The 22,909-nt window shown below is 32.6% G+C and overlaps 2 protein-coding genes and 1 pseudogene across 6 annotated transcripts; 1 reads left to right on the top strand and 2 right to left on the bottom strand.

The window, feature by feature from the left end:
- Window positions 1-2,005: 2,005 nt before the first annotated feature.
- Window positions 2,006-7,243, bottom strand: LOC107864451 (putative late blight resistance protein homolog R1A-3). 3 transcript variants are annotated; one of them, XM_016710811.2, is made up of 5 exons: window positions 7,001-7,241; window positions 6,825-6,896; window positions 2,472-6,120; window positions 2,339-2,393; window positions 2,006-2,217 (listed from the first exon to the last, which is right to left on the bottom strand). In XM_016710811.2, the coding sequence occupies exons 3-4, from the start codon at window positions 6,093-6,095 to the stop codon at window positions 2,391-2,393; spliced, it is 3,627 nt and encodes a 1,208-aa protein (XP_016566297.2). In that variant the 5' UTR covers window positions 6,096-6,120; window positions 6,825-6,896; window positions 7,001-7,241; the 3' UTR covers window positions 2,006-2,217; window positions 2,339-2,390. The 3 variants fall into 3 exon arrangements, with proteins under 3 accessions (XP_016566297.2, XP_016566295.2, XP_047264808.1); XM_016710809.2 differs by having other exon boundaries at window positions 2,472-6,135; XM_047408852.1 differs by lacking the exons at window positions 2,006-2,217; window positions 2,339-2,393 and having other exon boundaries at window positions 3,132-3,328; window positions 3,435-6,135; window positions 7,001-7,243.
- A 1,806-nt stretch (window positions 7,244-9,049) lies between these two features.
- LOC107864452 (putative late blight resistance protein homolog R1B-23) lies at window positions 9,050-22,032 on the bottom strand. Of its 3 annotated transcripts, none has more exons than XM_016710814.2 (5): window positions 21,871-22,032; window positions 21,698-21,769; window positions 13,648-14,095; window positions 9,850-12,165; window positions 9,050-9,362 (listed from the first exon to the last, which is right to left on the bottom strand). In XM_016710814.2, the coding sequence occupies exons 3-4, from the start codon at window positions 14,092-14,094 to the stop codon at window positions 9,865-9,867; spliced, it is 2,748 nt and encodes a 915-aa protein (XP_016566300.1). In that variant the 5' UTR covers window position 14,095; window positions 21,698-21,769; window positions 21,871-22,032; the 3' UTR covers window positions 9,050-9,362; window positions 9,850-9,864. The 3 variants fall into 3 exon arrangements, with proteins under 3 accessions (XP_016566300.1, XP_016566298.1, XP_016566299.1); XM_016710812.2 differs by having other exon boundaries at window positions 13,648-14,099; XM_016710813.2 differs by lacking the exons at window positions 21,698-21,769; window positions 21,871-22,032 and having other exon boundaries at window positions 13,648-14,391.
- Window positions 20,325-22,909, top strand: part of LOC107865676 — a 30,467-nt pseudogene continuing 27,882 nt past the window's right edge.

The following is a 22,909-nucleotide window of genomic DNA, read 5'->3' on the forward strand; positions in this document are numbered from 1 at the left end:
GCAAGAAAGCCTTGCTTAGATTTTTGCCAAGTGAAAGAATAGAAAATTGACTTGTGTTATTTTTTTAGGACAATTTAGTTAATTAGGTAAAAATTAGTTAGTAGTTACTTTTTAATTTCTGCAATCTTTTTTTAAAAAATCAAATTTGATAGTTAATCTTTTATTTTTAAAAAAACTCATATTTTTACAATTTAATAATTATACTTTTTCTGTTTCATTCTTCATTTCTTAAAGTTGATACACACTTCATTTTGATAGTTCATTTGATTATTCATTTGAACTTGTGTTTGAAGTTGTTGGAACTTCATTGTAATTCTTGAAGTTGTGTTTGAAGTTATTGAACTTCATTGTATTCTTCAAGTTCTCAAATCATAGTGTAATATACAAATTTTTGTACCTGGAATAACATGATCTAACATATACTGTTTATGATCTATTGCATGCATTAGACCTGTGAGACTCATGCTTTTGACTAAGTTAAGTAAAACGTCCCCTATCAGGCCAAAACTTAATTAAAAACACTTTTTGGTAAGTCTGTTCATGTACAGGACAAATACACTTGCTATTTCTGCAAAAGAAAAATATATGTGTATTGGGATGCTTACTTCCCTACTAAAACTTTGATGCTTCTCAAAGTATGCTAATCCTTTGGAGAACAAAAAAACTGTTCTCAACATGGCTTGTACTGGAGGTCTTGTCCTTTGAAAATTCAACTTGCATATTCCGATGACTACAACAACAACATACCCAGTGTATTCTCACCTATTAGAGTGGGTAAAAAGTCCCACATTGGTTGGGGAATGGATCAGTAGTTTGCTTATATGGACTTGGGTAATCTTCACCTCTTAAGCTAGCTTTTGCGGTTGAGTTAGACCCAAGGTTTATCCTTGACATGGTATCATAGCCAGACCCATCCCCGTTTTGGCCTCCCAGTTCACGTGCCAATATCAATTGGGCCTGGGCGGGGCGGGGGGTGTTAGAGTGGGTAAAAAGTCTCACATTGGTTGGGAAATGGATTGGTAGTGGACTTGGGTAATCCTCACATCGTGTTAGAGTGGGTAAAAAGTCCTACATTGGTTGGAGAATGGACTGGTAGTTTGCTTATATGGACTTGGGTAATGCTCACCTCTTGAGCTAGCTTTTGACCTTAAGTTAGGCCCAAGGTCATTCTTGACATGATATCAAAGCCAGGTCCATCCCCAATTTGGGCTCTCGGTCCACGCGCCAGTGTCAGTTGGGCTTAGGCGTGTGGGGGGGAGTGTTAGAGTGGGTAAAAAGTCCCGCATTGGTTGGGGAATAGATTGGTAGTTTGCTTATATGGACTTGGGTAATCCTCACCTCGTGTTTAGGTCCAAGGTCTATTCTTGACATGGTATCAGAGCTAGGTCCATCCCTGATTTGGGCTCCCGGTCCACGCGCCAGTGTCAGTTGGGCCTGGGCGTGTGGGGGTGGTGGTGTTAGAGTGGGTAAAAAGTCCCACATTGGTTGGGAAATGGATTGGTAGTTTGCTTATATGGACTTGAGTAATCCTCACCTCATGTTTACAGTGAGTAAAAAGTCCCACATTGGTTGGGGAATGGACTGATGTGGGGAATGGACTGGTAGTTTGCTTATATGGACTTGGATAATCATCACCTCTTGAGCTAGCTTTTGAGGTTGAGTAATGCCCAAGGTCTATTCTTGACACCACCTAGTCTGGTCTGGGGAGGGCAGTGTGTTAGGGAATGGACTGGTAGTTTGCTTATATGGACCCAGGCACTATACGAAGATTGAGAAGTTCAACGAAAAAACTGAATGTGGAAGACGTGAAAGAGCCCTAACGTTCACACATAGATGGCTTTTGCACATGAAGCAAGACATACCAATCAACTTTCATACATGAATTCTAAATTTGTTGGTTGATTATTGGGAGGTGTACTTGTATTCAACTAGGAAAAGAAACTTTGTAATTCGTATTCTTGATTGAATTTTGCATGTATTGAATAGAAACTGTAAAATGAAGGGATTATAGAAAGTAATGGCGAAAACAACCACCAAATTATTAAAGCAAAAAGAAACAACAGCATGATGTTTATTGAAGGTAACAAGAAATCACATTTTGGTTCCCAGTCATCAAAAACATACAGAAAAAGAGTGTATCAATCAAAACAAACTTAGCAATCGTTGATTGAGGATGGACATTTCAGCTAGCTGCACAATAGCCTGTGTGCGCTTTTGCTGCAGTTGTCAAATTCAAATAAGTCTTCGTTAGTTTGAGAGAAATTAAGAGAAAGAAAACATTGAATTAGAAAGGAAAAAAGGAACATGTTCTTTTTTAGAAAAAAAACTGAAACAATACCATTGTTGTGGTTGCTGGCACATGCTTGACTCATCGATGCTTTCGATCACAGTTACTGTATTGAAGATAGTGTTTGCAAATTAGATACACATGGATACTCAAAAACAGCACATACGAGTTTGTTTCAACTTACTTTGGTAATGATTTCAATACGGTCATTTCCTTCGTGCTCTATGACGTCTTCCTTTATTCTGACAGCTGAAGTCTTCAGAGAATCTGACCAGTACCCAATCAACTTAACCTGTTTCAGTGTTGGAATATCTGCAAAGCTAAGAGGGATCTCCTTGAGTTCGTAACAATACGTTATAACTAGTGTCTCAAGCTGGGGAAAGGATTCCTCTGAAGCATCCCATGTTGTGGTACCTAACTTCTTCAGTTTCAACAACTTAAGTTTATGGAACGTGATATCTGGAGGAATGCACCACTCTTTGGATTTATTCCAGCCTTGGTAATTCATTAATTGGAGATACTCCAGTACTGGTAGTCCCGCAATGAAAGAAACTGCCCTGTCTGCAGGGACCATGCTTAGTACCAACTTCTTTAAATTTGTAGGCAATTGTAAGCCTAATACTGGGGACCCCGGAAAGAAAAGACTAAGTGATTGAAGATGGGTGTGACTCTCCATATTGATACGGAAAGGCTTTGCGTAATCATCTTCACCTAACGTTGAGTCATCTGTAGGAGCCTTCATAAAAGAGATGCCAAGTTGTTGAAGATTAGGACACTTCCTTAACAACACCTTCAAGTTATCAGCTTCCTTAATTACAACTTCCCTAAATATCCTCAAATTTTCCAATTTAGAGGATTCATCAAACATCCCCTTCTTATCCTTGTACCGATCGGCAATACCTTCAGGAGTCTCAACATGCCTTAATTTTTCCATTTTCCAAAAATTAGTTGGTAATGTTGATCCCTTTGCTATCTTCCTCACAATTAAAGTTTCAAGATGTGGAAGATTTAGTTCCCAATCATAGTTTTCAATTGAATGAACTGCAAGGTACTTCAGTTGAATTAGTGGTCTGAATATATCTAACCAAATGTGAGCGTTACAAGGACAATTCAAATCCAAGACCTTAACAAGTCTCATGTCACTAACCTGAGAGAAGGACTTCCAATCACAAGAATTTCCTTCATGCGTCATTATCACTGACCTCAAGCTTTGGCGGAAAGTTTTGGAGCCCAAACTAAAAACCTCATCAGTGAAATTGAAACCCACTCGTCTATCCTTCCAACGGGAAGATTGAAATCGGTCAGGATTTCCCTTAACTGCCAGCATAAACTTTTCTTCTCTACTCTTATTCAAACAAAAGTGAAGAACTACATCATGAACCTGGCAGTATTTGACTTTTCCATTGTATTTTCTACCTGAAACCATCACCACGTTACTGCTAATGAGATCATTCAAGTAACCTTCAGCTGTCTCTTCCAATCTCCTAGATTCAATATTCTGCACGAAGCATTCCGCTATCCATAAACTTATCAATTCAGACACTGGAATTCTTGCGTCCTCCAGAAACATCCCCATGTAAAGAAGGCACGGTCTTAAATGGTCAGGTAAGTTGTCATAACTTAACTGCATAGTCGAAAGACTATATCCTTCAGACTCACCATGATAGGAAACCAGAGAATTTTTAACCTCATGCCACCAAGAGGCTTCCATTTTATTCCTTTTGATTATTCCAGCAACCAAAACAATCACCAGAGGCAATCCTTTGCATCTTTCCGCAACTGCTTTACTCACATCTTGTAGTGAAGGAGGGCAACTTTCCTGCTGAAACACCTTTTTCTGCAACAACTTCAGACTGTCATCAGGTGTGAGGAATGGAAGAGAATAAGGATCGATATGGTGCTTGACTTGCTTAGCCACTTCCTCAAGTCGAGTTGTTATAACTATTCTGCTTCTATTTCCATCAGGAAACGAAAACCTTAAGTCATCCCATGCCTTACCATCCCACATATCATCCAAGACAATGAGATATCTCTTTCCCGTTAGGCTTTGCTTCAACTCGTAAGCAAGGATGTCTTCCTTATCTCCCTTATCCTCTTTGCCGGCAACTTGACAAAAAATCTCTTGTAATAGGTCCCTCCGGTTATATGATTGGGAAATGATGCACCATGCTCGAACATCAAAATAGTGAACAATGTTGCCATTATTGTACACCTTTCTGGCAATAGTCGTTTTCCCTTGTCCCCCCATGCCAACAATTGGGACGACATCTATCTCATGGGTACCTCTAATCAGATATTGGATTATTTTTTCTGATTCATTCGCGAATCCAACTATCTCCTCATCATTCACAGGATTGCTACGATGAGTTGGAAGATGCTTAGATGGCTCTACCACAGAGAAGGGCTTAAGAGGAAGGTTCTGAAAACTCATCTCCTTCACCTTCGCAAGAATTTGCTTGCTCTCTTTGATGATTGCAGGAAGCGAGTAAAAAAAATGCGAAAGAGCATTACATTGAGCAACAATAGAGTCGATGGATACTTCAGCTTCGTATGCCAAATTAACAGTACGCCTTTGAAGATCTATAAGAATTTCTTCATGTTTATGTTGTGCATTTGCAACATCTCTGAACACAAATGTTAGATAAGAAAGATCTTCATCTAAAATTCTAATATAGGGTCTCATCATGAAATCTAAACTTGATTCAGATTTCAACATATCATTCAGTTTCCTTAAAAAAGAATGAAGAAAGCTCAATCCACCAACTGTGGGGAACTCATTAGATGGACTGTATTTTAAGGATTTGTACCTCTCTTCCACTTCTACCTTTAGATCTTCAACTTTATCCAATATTTGTATCATAGCATCATCAGTCTTGCTAGCATCTTCTTTGATTACACAAAGCATGTCACCCACAACAACTCCAATCTTTACTAAGGCTTCATTCAACCTCTTGCCAGTAATAACATGATTTGGCACATCACTGAGAAAAACCAACAAGAACTCTATTGCCACATTAATGTTTCGAGCAGAGGCAACGTTCTTAAGTTTATTATTTCTAAGATTCACCAGCAAACTGTTGAGATGATGTGAAAATCCTTTTGGTAATTTCTTTTCCCTGAAAGTTTTTGATTGAGTAAACTTTGAAGCCTTCAGTTCACCATGAAAAATCTTCTTCATTTCCAGCTCCACTAATACAATCAGGCATAAACAGGAAGACACAAGTGTATGATCTTCATCACCAAAAAGAGAAAGATAGAAGTGTCCGACATTTTCAGCCATTAACTGAATTTGGGTCCGCAAACCTTTCAACTTCTCATGGCCGACACAACCATTTATCTCTGTGCCATATAAGTATCTTAGAAACCTCATTCTCTTTTGAATGTAAGGCAACTGCTTCTTAAGGATTTTCACTTCCTTTGCCATATCAGGGTCAGGCTCACCGAATAGAAGCCTCAGCGAATCATTTAGATTCTCGTCAAGGTAATCCATATATTTCGTCAGATCAGAATCATCCAGCTCAAAATTGCACATTGAACTGGTATTACCTTCAACGAATTCCTGCAACTGTGATATTAGTTCATCTGGAATTATACCAAAATCAATCTCCTTCACAATCCGTTGGGCCTTCTCTGTGATTTTGACCAAGGAATCAGGCAAAAGAACATTTTTGTACTTTATAAAGGTCCTCAAAAATCTTAGCTCCAGTTCAAGATCCTCAATTTCATCAAGCTCTACGCTACTCAGATCACCTCCACTCTTGATCATTCCTAGCTGATCTAATGCATCGTCAATGTCATTTTGAACCATTTTTTGTAGATAAAGTTGGAAATTCCTGCAAGTTCACCAACTGTTGAAATATCAGTTTCAAGTAACTAGAGCGACATTTCTATTCGTTTCTCTCAACATATACGGTTTGAAGCTATGTTTGTTATTGAACGGACAGGAATAAGCAATACAACAAACAAAAGAACGCACAGATTTTACGTGGAAACACTTGATGGGGAAAACCACGGGCAGAGGAGGAGGAAATTCACCATAATGGAGAGGAATACAATGAGGAGACTAAAGTCTCAATGACGTATTTTTAAAACCACCAAAAACAACACACAAGATTGCACTTATGTAATACGTGCGTACAAATAAATCCTAAGCCCAATAACATACCCGTCCAAACCGCAGGGGCTTCGCCCCCGCACCCCCAACAGGATCAGTGCTGGGCTCCGGGACTACGCTACACCACAGACCCCCAAAAAATCTCAAACATGGGTCGCACAGCGATCTTTCCATGGCCGGATCAAATAATGGACAAGTCGTTGCCCCTTCTTTGTGCTGATCCAACTTGCATGCTCGAACTGAAGCATAGTTGTTCATTTCGTCAGTTGAGGCCAAAGTAATGTATCTATGTATTTATTCTCCCAATTAGTTTCGACTTATTTGAACACTTAATAGTAGTTGTCATCAAGGTAAAATAAAAATGGAATACTTGGCAGATTTTTGAAAGATGAAAAGCAATCGAAAGTTAATATTCAGTCTTACAGTTTGGGAGCGTGAAGAGCAGTTGATCGATCTTCTTTTGCCTTTTTTGTATCTCCAAGTTCTGATCCAGTCCTGGAAAAAGAGTTTTCGATAAACTATATTTAAACTGAATTCCACTAAAGAAAAGATAGAAATTGGGAAATGATCAGATTAGAAAAATGTTTATCGAAAAATACCTGATAAAGATTGCAGTAGGAGAAAGCTAACAAGAAAAGATTAATATGAGCATAACTAACAATGAAGGAGGAAATAATTGTGGTTTAACCAAAGGGCTGGATATAAATCCTACCCAAAAAGTCAATGGATGTATTATTTTAATGAATAATTCTTGGGTTTATATATTAATTGTTAGTACAGAGAGACAGCTAATTACATTGCAGGTCTGTGTCTATTCCCATTTGCCTTCAAAGTTAATGGTTGCATTATATAATGAGATAACAAGACTTATTAATATAGTAGAGACAACTAATTAAGTGGCCTTCTCTCTCTCTCTTTACACATCATTAATTAAAATTATGAAAAAGAGGCTCAAATATGCAACAGACTATTAGAAATGGCTAATTTATGAGATCTGTTAAAATTTCAATAATTCTTCCTTAATTGTAAGGGAATAAGAGATGGAAATTTTGTAGGGTTTTCATCGAATTTCACATCTTCTAAATGAACCTTTTAATTTTCATCGGATTTGAATGTTATTTTAATGAGGCAACCTTTAATGAATTATATTTTAAAGAAAAAATCTAAAAAGTACATGTATTTGTGATGGTGGTATATTAATATTTTTTTAACAGCTATAATCTACGTTTATAAGAAAAGGGCAGCCCGATGCACTAAAACTATCGCATGCGCGGTGTTCGGGGAAGGACCCCACCACAAGGGTGTATCGTACGCAGCCTTACCTTGCATTTCTGCCAGAGACAAGGCTGCGTATGATACACTCTTGTGGTGGGGCCCTTCCCCGGACACCGCGCATAGCGGTAGCTTTAGTGCCCCGGGCTTCCCTTTTTTACAGTCTACGTTTATCTTTTTAATTAGGTGGCAGCATTTGGTTGGAGTACCAGTCCACGTAGGAGTGATTTCATGCATATGTGTTGCAAGATTGAAGTTTTTTTTTTTTTTTCAGTTTTTGTATAGTTAAAGGGCCTACTTGTACACTGACAAAGTAAATATCTAAAATCTACGTGTATCTTTTTAATTAGGTGGCAACATTTGGTTGAAGTATTACTCCATGTAGGAGCGATTGAGTTTCACGCATGTGTTGCAAGATTGAAGTATTTTCTTATTCAGCTTTTATATAATTAAAGGGGTTACTTGTACACTGGTCAAGTTAAAGTCACAGTTATAATTTGATGTCAAGTTAAAGGTTTTATTTATGTATTATGCCTTTTGAAAACTGTCTCAACAAATACTGGACCTGTTTTGCAATGACGATGACATAAACGAGCCGAACTTTAAATGGATGGCATAAATGAGTTATTTTTGATACTTCGATAACATATTTGAGCCTTTTCTCTTGGTTTTAATTAAAGATGTGGACCTCTAATAAGACGACACGTGGCAAAGTTGGTTTTAAAAAACCACCGTTAACAAGTAATGGCATGGATGAACCTATTTTGTAACGGCAATGGTATAAATGAGCATAACTTTTAACGGATGACATAAATGAGCCATTTCTGATAATTCAATGTCATATTTGAGCGTTTTCCCTTTCAAAAATTAAGCAGCAGTACTAAGGTTAATTGTAAGACAAGTATTCCTGTACGAAAATTTATCTCAATGAAAATTCAAGGATTTTGGTAGCTTAATACAAAATGATACGTACGAGTGCATGTACTAAAGCCATCTATGTTGTTCGGACTTTTCAAAAAAGTTGTCGCTTCCATTTATGAATTTCAGATAGTGCATTTTTGGAGGATCCAACATGAGTGCAACAATATATTTGGGGAGTTGCACATCATATGAAGACAATATACTATTGATCTTTTCACCCATCTCTCTATACTAGACAACACCTTGATCTATATAAGATTCGAACCTACCACTAATCAGTTAACAGTCGACCAATCTGAGAAAGAAACCTCGTATATAACAGAACAGGAAAGATGCTAACAGTTTCACAACTGCAGAACAAACGTTACATCAGGAAAATCGATTTGTTTGATGCTTCCATCACCTTGAACTTAGTGTTTCTACTATCCGTGCAGACAAAACCTTAGCGAAGACAATAAGACAAGTAACACTTTATTAGTTGGAATAACATGTCTTCCAACATAAATCAGTGATAGCAACATTACTTTTACGAGAGCAAAACAAGCCAAATACAACCATAACAGCACATGAAAGATACAAACAGTTCTACAAGCTAACAGTCATCACACAGAAGCGAATTCTCAACTTAATAATGCTTGAATAAACAAAAACACAAACAGATATCTTATTGCGACGATCTCATAAGGTTGAAATGTATGCCTTGACGTCATATCAGATACTCCATGACCCCCAGGCTCCCAGCACGGTCAATATCTTCTTGATCCTCTCCTGCAAAAGGAGGAAAATTAGTACAGTAAATGACAAACAGCGAAAGAAAAGAGAGGGCGACAAGAATTTCTCTGTGGTTTAATCAAACCACTAATTCATTGAAAATTATCCATGAGGTATAGTAATTTAAGTGACCAACACGAAAAGAGCTTTATTGTAATGGTGATGAAGCCAATTGAAATTACAGGAACTCAACTTCCATAAACAACACCGTCCAAATCTATGAGTTAAGTGCGAGAGAATAAGAATTTGAGGAGAATATTGCATATATAGTACTAGTTGATAATGGAATTTCATGAATTGCTATACAGCCGAGGGAAAGTTCTACCAAATGCTCCGCATATCATAATAACACATATGCAGCCTCTTCCTAATCTTAAAAGATAACGTATATCCGGCTTGCTGAATATGAATATACAGACACACACTTTGGGAGAAACATAATGAAGATTTAGAATCATCTCAAACCAAAGTGAATTCGACTAACCTGCTTCTTTCAACTTCAATGTTTGGGGTTGCAATCAGCCGTTTCAGGGGGGAATATAGTGAGCTCGAATTTGAAACTCTCCATATCTTCACTCACCTTTTTCTTGCCTTCGATTTCTGTTCCAGATTTGCTTTCTGCAGCTTTCTGCATGTGCTCACGATGCATCTCTTGCTTCCTGCATTTGATAGCGTTCACAGATTTGATAGCCTTTTTTGTGTGCTCCAGCGTCATTTCTTGAAGGGTACGTACATCAGCCAACTCAATTGGTACAGCCTCAAGCTCATCGCAGGATTTAACAACAAGACACTGAAGTCTTTGAAATTGAAGATTTGCGACCTTCCAAGCTTTAAGGTCTGCCCTTTCAATCCATAATACCTTTAGTTGGTTAAAACCTCCAATCTCTGAATCCCATATTGTCCCACTAAATGCATTTTCTTTTAGCTTTAGGACCTCAAGGCATTCCAACTGCCCCAATCTACTCGCCTCGCTCCAAGCAAACCTTGTATTTGACAAAGTTAACTTCTTCAGTTTGCATAGAAATTTGGGGAATGCGGGGGGAAGGTGAAGAACTCCGCTCATGGATCTGTCTACATTATCATTCAACAGTTTCAATTGCTCCAGGCACTTTAGCTTTTGAAAGTTGTTGAACCCACCCATGTTAATTTCAAGAAAATCAGCCATTTTCCCTTGAATAGTTAGTTTTCTGAGATTACAAGCCCGCGCAAGCACATCTTCTCTGCAACTTTCTGGTGCAACTTTAGACAAAGTTTGTATGCGAGAAGATTCATCTACTGTGTGGGTAGTAGAGGATGGCAATTTTGCAGGGACATTGGTGTGCACATGCCTCAACCGTAGCATGTTCCATATTTCAGCTTTAATTTCAATGGTGGATGCCTTTGTATAAATTATAAGAGTTTGTAAATTCCAAAATTTACCAAAGAACATCGGAAGGACACTGCTTTCAACTGAGATGGAAATGTACCTCAAATGATATAGCTCTCTGAAATACTTGCTGAAACTAAATTCAAGGGATTCAACATCCAAGACCCTGACCAGTGGAAAGGCTTTGTGGAGTTGTTGAATGTTGCTAAGCTTCTCACTTTCTTTTTGTTTTGTGGAAAAACACAAGAATGATCTAACATGCTCAGCAGATGGTTCGGTGGAGATAAAAGCTTTCAAAAGAGAGAGTGGAATACACAAGCGACGAGAACTATCTAGATCTGGTATAGAAAGACCAGCCTGATCTGTTTTTTCACATACTTCGTGGAAAAGACCTTCGTTATTAGCCTCTATCTTGCAAAACTGGTGTAACATGTCATGAATACGGCATGTTTTTACTTGACCATTAGCCCTTTTCTGCACTACTATTACTAAGTTCCTGTTGATAAGGTCGTTCAAGTAATACTCTGCTATATCCTCGGGGCTTCCTGTTAAGTTGGAGTTTATCAATCCCTCAGAAATCCATAAGCGGATCAACTTCCAAGCAGGAATTTCAAAGCCTTGTGGAAAGGCACCACAATATAGGAAACACGCCTTCATCTCTTCGGGTAGATAAACATAACTCATTTCCACAAATTTCAAGCAGCTTTTTGGGTCATCATCTTTATTTATAAGGTGTTTTACATTGTCCTCAACCATTTTCCAGTCACTTTTGCTGGTGCGTCCTCTTAGAGCTCCTGCAATTACCACAACTGCAAGTGGCACTCCAAAACATTGTTTTGCGATGCTTTCCCCATGTTCTATTAACTCTACAGGACACCTTCGGATATTACTGCCAAAAACTCTATTTACCAACAATTGGAAACTTTCCTCCATTTTCAGAAATTTCAACATGTGAGGATTAGCATTGGCATATCTACCAATACGTCCATCACGAGTGGTGATCATGATACGGTGGCCTTTGCTTTTTTCGGGGAAAACATTCATGACAGCATCCACAACGTCTGTTGTCCACACGTCATCCAATACAATGAGACATTTGCCGCCTTTGTCAATGAATTCACATATTATCTTTGGCAATTCCTTCACATCCATGTCTTGATATTCTGTAGTCTGTTTCTTGAACGCTTTCAGAATACTAAGGAAGACCCCCTTCAGTTTGGATTGCGGGCCTACGTTCACCCAAATGGTCAGGAAAAAATCATAGGAAACTTGCGGATCTTTAGAGATTTTTATTGCCAGAGTGGTTTTGCCTAGTCCAGGCAACCCCACCACAGGGATAACATCTAAATCTTTGGTTCCTTTAACAAGTCGCTTGATCACTACTTTTGCTTCCTCATCAAAACCGACAACTTTGTTTTCTTCCAATAAAGTATCCTGTTATGATGATCAAAATAGTTTGGATATTAAAAAAAAAACAGATGAGAAAAGGAAATATGATTCGACATTTATGTTGGCATCGATCTGTATCTACAATAGGGCTAGCTGTTTAGCTCTCTACATATAGCTAACATTGGTGAAACAGGATACCTTCTTCACTGAGGCTGTCTCTTTGCAAAGACAAGTCAAAGCAACGCAAGAAGGAATCCCTACATATCCTGAGAAAATTTGGCTACTAAGCCTCGTCAAGTTTTCAATTAGCAAAATGGTCTAATGGTAAAATTTGGCTATTAAGCCTCTTTAAGTTTTCAATTAGTAAAATGGTCTACTTCTATTTTCTCATTTGTTAGATTGATAATCGATCTATCCATATATAGGTCGGATCGACAATCAATTTGTCGGATTGATAATCTATTTGTCGGATCGATAATCGATCTGTCTATATATCAGTCGGATAGATAATAGATCTGTCTAAAAATGGGTCATTTCCCTTTTAAAAAAAAACATATAGTCTATTTAATTAAAAAGAAGATTTGAAAAGACTATTTAACAAAACATCCCACATATCATATGTATTTGTCGAGAAAATTTAGCGAATAAGCTTCTTCAAGTTTCCAATTAGCAAAATGGCCTACTTCTATTTTCTCATTTTAAAACAAAATAAAAAAAATAACTTTAACGAAGAATTGGACTACAATAACATATTAAAAACTATGAGAGGTATTTACAAAATATACTTAAAACATAAAATCCTAACTCTTTTTTTCAATTCAAATTACTTTTTCCCTTTGCATAACTTTGTTTTGCTCTATTCTTACTAAAAATTCATTGTTTCTTCAATTTTTCAATTTCACATTGCTTTTTTTCCTCCCTCTAAGTGTTTTCTCCTCCATTCTTACTAAAAACTCATTGCTTCAACTTTCTCCTTTTTTAAGCTAGTATTTTATTCTTAAATATTGTCTTCTCTCAAATTTGTAAGTTTTCTACTCTCCTTTAATTTTGGTCCATTTTAAAATAAAAAGAAAAGAAAAGATCGATCGGATCAATAATCGATTTGTCCATATATCGATCGGATCGTTAATCGATCTGTTCATATCGATCAGCGTGATAATCGATCTGTCCATACATAGGTCGGATCGATAATCGATAATCAAATGTTGAACTAATTTGTAAAATGTGTAAAAGATTTGATGGGAGGGGTTTTGTTTAAATTCTGTAAGTTGGTGATTTATGAACTAGTTTGTAACTTTTAAAAATTGTAAATAATTTTTAAATCACAAATAAATTAAAAGTTTCAAAAGTGGATCATTTCCTTTTAAAAAAAATAAAAAATTGTAGTCTATTTAATTAAAAATGAGAATTGAAAAGACCATTTAACAAAGAATTGGACCTTTGTGTATGTATAAATTGATGAACTTTTCATCATAACACTCTTTTGTTAAAAAATAGATCACAAAACTAGCTTTGTTGGGGCATTACCTGTGTGCCGGGGGCAACAATTTCCGGCTGATAATCAAGGATTGGCTTTGCCTGGAAAGCCTGCAGATTTGCTTCGCGAATATTCTTCACCTTTCCAAGAATTGCTTTGATGTCTTCTACAAGATCCTTAAGGGTTTTGTGATATTTAATATCCACGATCTGTTCAAATTTATTTTTCTTTTGGTGCAGCTTCATCTCAACCATGAGCTTATCAATGAGACCCTCAGCTTCATATACCATAACTTGGACTTCCTTGACAAAGTTTTTCCACTGTTCACTGTTGCTTTGACGATATTTTGCAGCATCCTGCAAGAAGGCCTTTAAACGATTAAGTTCTCCCAGTAGTTCATTTGCAGAATCTTCTTTTCCACTATCAATGTACTTCCAAGTTTCCTTTATTATCGGAACCAATATCTCCACTGCAAATTGCAATGCTACATCTGCCATACTTCCTTTTTCGCCAAAATACAAACCGAAAAAGAAACAAAAACAGATCAAACCAAAGTATGTGTGAAACTCCACATAACAGTAACAACGGAGTAAAAGTAAAAAAAATATCTCAGATCAAAACTCAATGGAAAAAGTAAAATAGGTTCTTGGATATGATCAAATGTGTAAGAAGAAACTTAGTACTACATACATCTTTCTTTATTGAAGGTTAAAGCAATTTAAAGAAATGATTTTTGTTCAATATTTTTTATGAAAAAAAAGTACTAATGGCATACACCACTGGACCACGTTGTCTTATCTGCTGCATTTGACCTTTATTCTTTCATTTACTTGACAATAGGAGACTAGATTGCATCACGGCCCAAATTCCAAGAGTCGCGACAGAAACTTAATATTCTCCTCCGTCTGTCATCATTTTTTTTGGTTCCATCCCAAAAAAAAAAAAAATTATATCTTTTCTTATTTTGTAACTATTTAAAAACACGATTTCACTTTTACTCTTATTGGTGCCATTTAATTTAAAAAAAGTTAGTAACACATTTTTTTATAAAGGGCAATTTGGTAAACATTACCAAATCTTCTCTTATTTTTTAAACTCCGTACCCAATCAAATGGCGAGACATAAAATGGAACGGAGGTAGCAGATGTTCATACTGCTTCTTCGCACTGCCAATGAGATGTGTTTTTGACTAAGAACCCGTTTGGATAGGCTGAAAAAAAGCCGTTGAAAAAATATTCTTTAAAAGTGCTTTTGAAATTGCTAAACTTATTTTAAAAATAAGTAATTAAGTGTTTGGATAAAAATGCTGAAACTGAAAAAAAAATATTAATTTGTTTGGTAAATAATGTTTTTAAGCATTTTTTATTGTTAAAATGACTGAAATACTTTTATAACTGTTAATAATATATAGAGTTAATTATTATTAATTTTTATTGCTAAAATGATTCAAATTAAAATTATTTATTTTCATGAATGACTATTAATTTGTGCGCTTAAAATATTTTTTTAAGAGTTTAAAGTGTTAAATGTTTATGTTTAAAAAATATAATTATATATTAAAAAATTATTTATTTCTTTATGGTTACGTTAAAATTTCATATTATTAAGGTATTTTTTTAAAATTAAAGCGGGGCTAATCAGCCTATTTATTTCACATTTTATATTTCATGGTATTATGATTTGTTGGTATTCCACATTTTATATTTCATGATATCATATTATTTACTTCTATGGAAAGTTCTAGTAACCTCAACAAACTATCAATTCTACACTTCCATTTTCTTATTAAACTGAACTTATTGCTTTAATCTTTGAAGATGATATTTCTTTTCTATTATATAGAAAAGGTGGTTTCGACCACCTCTTATCCAATTACTAAAATATCCTTACCCTCACTTAATTACATACCATATCTCAATATATAATAATTTTATTATTTCATCATAATGATTTAAATATTTAATAAATTCTATTAATTAACTATAACTACATATTTTAAAGTAATTTTTTTTATTTAATTGGCTATCATGTTCAAAACTAATTTGTTACCACAAATCACAATAATTAATAACTCAAAATATTTAAAAAAAAAAACATATAAAAATTTTATTGACTCTCATTATTTTAGCAATGCCACATAAATTGAGATAAAAGAAAAAGTACTGCAAATAATAATAATTAACAACTTAAAATATTTAAAAGATATATAAAATTTTAGTTGACTCTCAAAATTGTGTCGAAACCACATAAATTGGGACACAAGCAGTAAATATATTATTTGATAAATACGTAAAAATTATTATAAATCACAATAATTAACAAGTTAAAATACTTTTTTAAAAATAGATAAACTATTCAACTCTCAAAAATTTATCGGTGCAATATAAATCATGACAAAATAAAAAAATATTTTCGACCACCTCTTATGCAATTACCAAAAAAAAACCTCTACTCCCACTTAATTACATATCATACCCCAATATATAATAATTCCATTGTTTCATCATAATGTTTTAAATATTTAATATATTCTATTAATTTATATTAATTAACTATAACTACATATTGGAAGTAAAAAAAAATTATTTATTTAATTGGCTATCATGTTCAAAACTAATTTTTTACCACAAATCACAATAATTAATAACTTAAAATATTTAAAATACATATAGAAATTTTATTGACTCTCATTATTTTAGTAATGCCACATAAATTGAGATAAAAGAAAAAGTAATGCAAATCATAATAATTAACAACTTAAAATATTTAAAAGATATATAAAATTTTAGTTGACTATCAAAATTGTATTGAAGCCACATAAATTGGGACACAAGGAGTAGATATATTATTTGATAATTACGTAAAAATTATTATAAATCATAATAATTAACAAGTTAAAATACTTTTTTAAAAATAGAGAAAAGTTCTATTCAACTCTCAAAATTTTATCGGTGCAGCATAAATCATGACAAAAAAAATAAAAATTTTCGACCACCTCGTATGCAATTACCAAAAAAATCTCTCTACTCCCACTTAATTACATACCATATCCCAATATATAATAATTTTATTGTTTCATCATAATGGTTTAAATATTTAATATATTCTATTAGTTTATATTAATTAACTATAACTACGTATTGGAAGTAAATTTTTATTATTTATTTAATTGTCTCTCATGTTCAAAACTAATTTGTTACCACAAATCACAATAATTAATAACTTAAAATATTTAAAAGACATATAGAAATTTTATTGACTCTCATTATTTTAGCAATGCCACATAAATTGAGATAAAAGAAAAAATACTACAAATCATAATAATTAACAATTTAAAATATTTAAAAGATAGATAAAATTTCAGTTGACTCTCAAAATTGTATCGAAACCACATAAATTGGGACACAAAGAGTAAATATATTATTTTATAATTACGTAAAAATTATTATAAATAACAATAATTAATGAGTTAAAACACTTTTTTAAAAATAGATAAAAGTTCTATTCAACTCTCAAAATTTTATCAGTGCAGCATAAATCATGACATAATAAAAAATTACTTTCGACCACCTCTTATGCAATTACCAAAAAAACTCTTCTACCCCCCACTTAATTACATAACATACCTCAATATATAATAATTTCATTGTTTCATCATAATGGTTTAAATATTTAATATACTCTATTAATTTATATTAATTAACTATAACTACATATTGGAAGTAAAATTTATTTATTTATTTAATTGACTATCATATTCAAAACTAATTTGTTACCACAAATCACAATAATTAATAACTTAAAATATTTAAAAGACATATAGAAATTTTATTGACTCTCATTATATTAGCAATGCCACATAAATTGAGATAAAAGAAAAAGTACTGCAAATCATATTAATTAACAACTTAAACTATTTAAAAGATATATTAAATTTTAGTTGATTCTCAAAATTGTATCGAAGCCACATAAATTGGGACACAAGGAGTAAATATATTATTTGATAATTACGTAAAAATTATTATAAATTACAATAATTAATAAATTAAAATATTTTTTTAAATAGATAAAAGTTCTATTCAACTCTCAAAATTTATCGGTGCAGCATAAATCATGACAAAATAAAAAATTATCTTAATTAATTACAACTAAATATTTAAAGTAAATCAATTTTATTAGTTTAATTGACTTTTATATATATAATTAATATTTTTATTTATTTTAGTAAATTTAAATTTTCAATTTTTTTTATTATATAGAAATACTAATATTTAAACTTAACTTTAAATTTTTAAAGTACAAAACTAGTAAATTTCATTTAATAAAATACATTTCTAATAAATATTTTCTTAGAATTTGTGTTGGGTTAATATATATCAAGTTAAAAAGAAATAAAGAAAAATATATAGTAAAATTTCATTATTGTGAAATATAAATATAATGCACTATCCAATAATGTTTAATAATATTATATTTTGCATATGCAAATATAGCATTCCGTATTTAATTAATATACAATTCCGGTGAATTATCGATGATTACTATTGGATATGATAAAATTATATTAATTTTTATAGTAATAACATAGTCAATCGCTTTTAATTAATTATTATGTATCATCTAAGTATTAAGAAAATAAATAATATTTAATGAAAAATAAAATAGACATAAAATGCGAAATTAACTCTGAATGTTTTAAATTAAATTTTCGTCTTTCGAATGATGATGTTACTATATCACTCCTTATTATAAGTCATTTATGTATTAGAAAAATAAGAATAGCAAAATGATATGTCAACATAAAATAATTTATTAACTATCAAAATTATATTAGTGTCATATAAATTGGGACGGGACAAAAGAAAATATAAAGCAACATATATTATTTGAAAATGAAATAAAAGTACTGTAAATAACAATAATTAACAAAAAAAATTTTAAAAATTAATTGATTTCTACTTCAGCTATTCAATCGTGATTTTAATGTACAGTGATGTTTAAAGAGGGTAAAATATTCCCATTCTCCACCGGGTCATCAAGTGATTAGCCAGCTCAATCCATTTTTCCATCCGATGATCGTCACCCTAGGACTGACTCTGTTCGACCTGCCTTGATTGCCTAGCTAATGCTACCGTCGCAAGCAACCTCTCAAAGAATAGAGAGTGAACGACCCTTCTATCTAGATCGGTGATTCCGTTCGGCCGAGCCAGCTCATAATGAGATTTAAAGAGGATAAAATGTATGTAGTAAAGTGTGAGAAGAATAAAGCATAAGTAAATTTTATTATTATATTTTAAAGAAATTAAAGAAAAGAAGTATTAAGATTATTTGCAAAAGATTTTTACCAACTAATTTAATAAATACAAATAAAGTAAATTTAAGTACAAAAATCGTGTATCTATCACAAATTTACTACCAAACACTTCGAACTTTCTTAACATTAGCAAATTTTCTATCAAATATGTGTAGTCATTTTTCTCAATTTTTTACAGCTCCTCAATATAAATTAACATTTCTCTGTTTTAAAAATAAATAAAGAAAAGAAAATCTCAACTCTTCCTTCTCTATTAAAAAATAACACTCTTTTCCTGTGTTAAAATTAATAATTAAAAAAAAATAATAGTGAATTTAAGGTGTGTATTCTCTTTATCGGGTAAGTTTACATAATTCTAAATCTTTGCGATATTGAAAATCAATAATCTGCTGGATATTTGATTTAAGCTATTTCATCAGATTTACACCTCTTTTTTCTTTATATTTTTTATCACAAAATTTAACAAGAAGGTTAAAAAAAAGATTTCAATTGTGATTCCTTCAACTCAATCATACTAATAAAAATATTCTATTGCTCAAACTTTCTACTCCAAGATAAATCCTAAAACTTAAAACTTGCAATTCATATGTTCTACTGTTGGACCCATACTAATACGGGCCTTGCACTTCTAGTTAATATATATGTTAAGCTTATCATTAATCAAAATATAAATGTTAGTAATCATTATAATTATATTAATAGATAAATAATTCATACAAAAGAGTTACTAATTATAAAGATCTTTCTATATTCTACTTTAATTAGACTTTGGGGAAAGTTGATGGAGTGTTTTCAAAGGACCCACATATACTTTTCACCTTTTCCCATTAGTGCTTTCTCTTTAAGAGTCATTTGATTGAGTGTACAAGAATAATGAAAAATATGGTGTGTTAGTAATATTTGTATTAGTAATATTTGTGTTAGCTATGCTTGCATTAGTTATGTTTGTATTTTTCTTATATAATATTTGATTTGATGTATTAAAAATAATATAAATTAAATAATTTCTTCAAAAATTTTTTTTTGAGGAATAATAGTGTCTTTAATCTATTACATTGCTAATATCATAGATTTTGAGATATTAGCAACACACACCTTAATGCACAATAGAGCATATTAGTTATACATAGAGTGTAAAAATATACCAAATAAGGTATTAGTTATACACATTAAACTAATGTATGCATTAATTTTTTAATACACTCTACCAAACGATCCCTTAATAATATGCTTTGCTTTTCTATGCAATAATAAGACAGAGCTCATAAATGAAGACTCCAATATTGGCATGTTACTCTAATAGAGTTCACAGGATGTGTGTATTTATTTGTTAAAATTTATATAATTTTAAGTGTCTATTTAGTTAAGGCCAAATTAAAAGACACATTTATGTATTACCAACTACTGAAATCAATGCATTGGTGGCAACAGACCGGAGTTTTTCCGTTCCGATCCGATTTTGATAATGCTCCGGTACCGTACGCAATAGTACCGGTTGAAACCAGTATACCGGTACCCAACAGTCTAGAACCCGATACCCGTGCGGAGCAAATTAATTTTTCGATAATTCCGATGCCGGTTGACCGTTCTGTTACGACGCCGACAGTGTTTTGACCATTTGTTTTTTTTTAATTGTTTGGTTTAGCAACGGTTCTTCAATATATAGAGCAGATACTGAAGCATAGTTGTTCATTTCGTCATTTGAGGCCAATGTAATGTTTTGACATAGGGTGTGTTTGGTAAGAAAGAAAATATTTTTTAAAAAATATTTTTCTTACTTTTTGAAGGAAATTTATTTTTATTAGATTTGAGGAAAAAAATAATTTTTAAATTTTTTAAATTTTTTCTTACCCCACCCTCACTCCCCTACGTCTTATCACCCTCATTCAAAAAAATTATTTCAAAATTTTTTCTTACATGATACCTAACCCAAAACTCAAACCACTGTCCCTTCAAAATAATATTTAATTTTTTTATAAAAATTCAAACCTTTTTTTTCCTCCGCTACCTGACCCCACCCCCACCCCTACCAACCTCCCTCTTCCAGCTTTTATAAAAAGTTAATTTTTTTCTTCCCCCACCATTACTTTCCTACTCCGACCCCACCCCCACTCCTACTAGCCCCTCACCCCAAAAATAAAAAAAGTAAAAAAATTCTTTTTCAGCTCTTACTATCTATTTTGAAAACCTTAACCTGACCTACGAACCCCTCCCTCTAAAAATTAATTTTTTAATTTATCTTTTGAAAAAAAATTTAAAACTTTTTTCTTATCCTATTTGTTCTCATTGTTTTTGTTAAATATATACAAATACTTTTAAAAAATATATATTTACTCAATTTGTATAACGAACACAAGAATATACGTAAGAAATAACTTATTTTTCTAAAAAACGTTTTTCTTCCTTCATATCGAACACACCCTAAAAAAGTATTTTCAGGGTCAAAAATTATTTTTATAAAATGTATTTTTACTCTTTAGCTAACCACTAAAATGTATTTTTTAAAAAATATTTTTCATTCATCAACCAAACACTAAAAAATATTTTTTAAAATTTTTTTTTCATCCACCAATCAAATATAAGAAAACAAGTAAGAAACAACTTGTTTTCCAGGAAAACATTTTCCTTCGTACCAAACACACCCATATAGATAAAAGTAGAACACTTAATAGTAGTTGTCATCAAGGTAAAAGAAAAATGGAATAAATAAAGTTGTTTTGTCAATTTAAGAACTTGCAGAATGTTTGAAAGAAGGAAAGCAATGGAAAGTTAATATTCAATCTTACAATTTGCGAGCATGAAGAGTAGTTGATCGATCTTCTTTTGCCTTTTTTGTATCTCCAAGTTCTGATCCAGTCCTAGAAAAAAGAGTTTTTGATAACTATGTTTAAACCAAATTCCACTATAGAAAAGATAAAAATTCGTAAGTTAAATTAGAAAAATGTTTATTGAAAAATACCTGACAAAGATTGTAGAAGGAGAAAGCTAACAAGAAAAGGTTAATATGAGCATAATTAACAATGAAGGAGGAAGTGTTTGTCTCTCTTAGTTCACATTAGCATACTTTAACAAGATTAGTGGATGAATAATTGTGGTTTAACCAAAGGGCTAGATCTAAATCCTACCAAAAAGTCAGTGGTTGTATTATTTTTTAATGACAGTGGTTGTATTATTTTTTAATAAATAATTCTTGGCTTTATCATATTACTTGTATGGATGTGTATATCTCCTTGTTAAAAAACATTAAAATTAAAAGAAAACACAAATTATTATGATCTTGGACTCATCTTGTTTTTATTTTTTAATTGTTGGGGAAGGGCCAATTGGAATGGATACTAACCTGCCAATTAATTAATTAGCTGTCAATCTGTACTATTAATTAATATGATAAACCCAAGAATTATTTATTAAAATAATACAACTATTGGATTTAGATCCTTTTTTTGTATCTGTAATTTATTACTCCCTTCGTTCTAAATTATGTGTCGTCATTTGATCGGATACGATATTTAAGAAATAAGTATTGACTTTGTTAAAATTACAAAACTACCCATATTAAAAAAGAAGTAATAGTATTTAAAATCAAGTGGGATCAGTTTTAATTGAAAAATAAATAAAAAATGAGTAATAGTAGTTAAAGTCAAGTGGAACCACTAAGAATAAAATTGTAATTGTGTTTTTAAAAATTTATCAAATAAGAAAAGACGACATTCTTTTTGAGACAAACTAAAAAAGAAATAGCAACATATAATTTGGGACGGAGAAAGTATTTTTTTTTCCAAATATATACGTCTAGACAGAGTGTCTAGCGGACTTTTATTAAAAATCCTCAAAAAAAAGTACAAGCAAGTAGGACAGGACCTTACCTTACCTGTAACACCCCGTATTTTCGTACTAGAGTTTAGACCGTCGTCCCTACGTATATAGACCCGAACTGAATTATTCTTTATTAACATACGTGTGGTAATCACCCCTGTCGTAATGCCCCGTAAAATTCT

This window comes from Capsicum annuum, chromosome 3 (genome assembly GCF_002878395.1).
Source record: "Capsicum annuum cultivar UCD-10X-F1 chromosome 3, UCD10Xv1.1, whole genome shotgun sequence".
NCBI classification, from domain to species: Eukaryota; Viridiplantae; Streptophyta; class Magnoliopsida; order Solanales; family Solanaceae; genus Capsicum; species Capsicum annuum.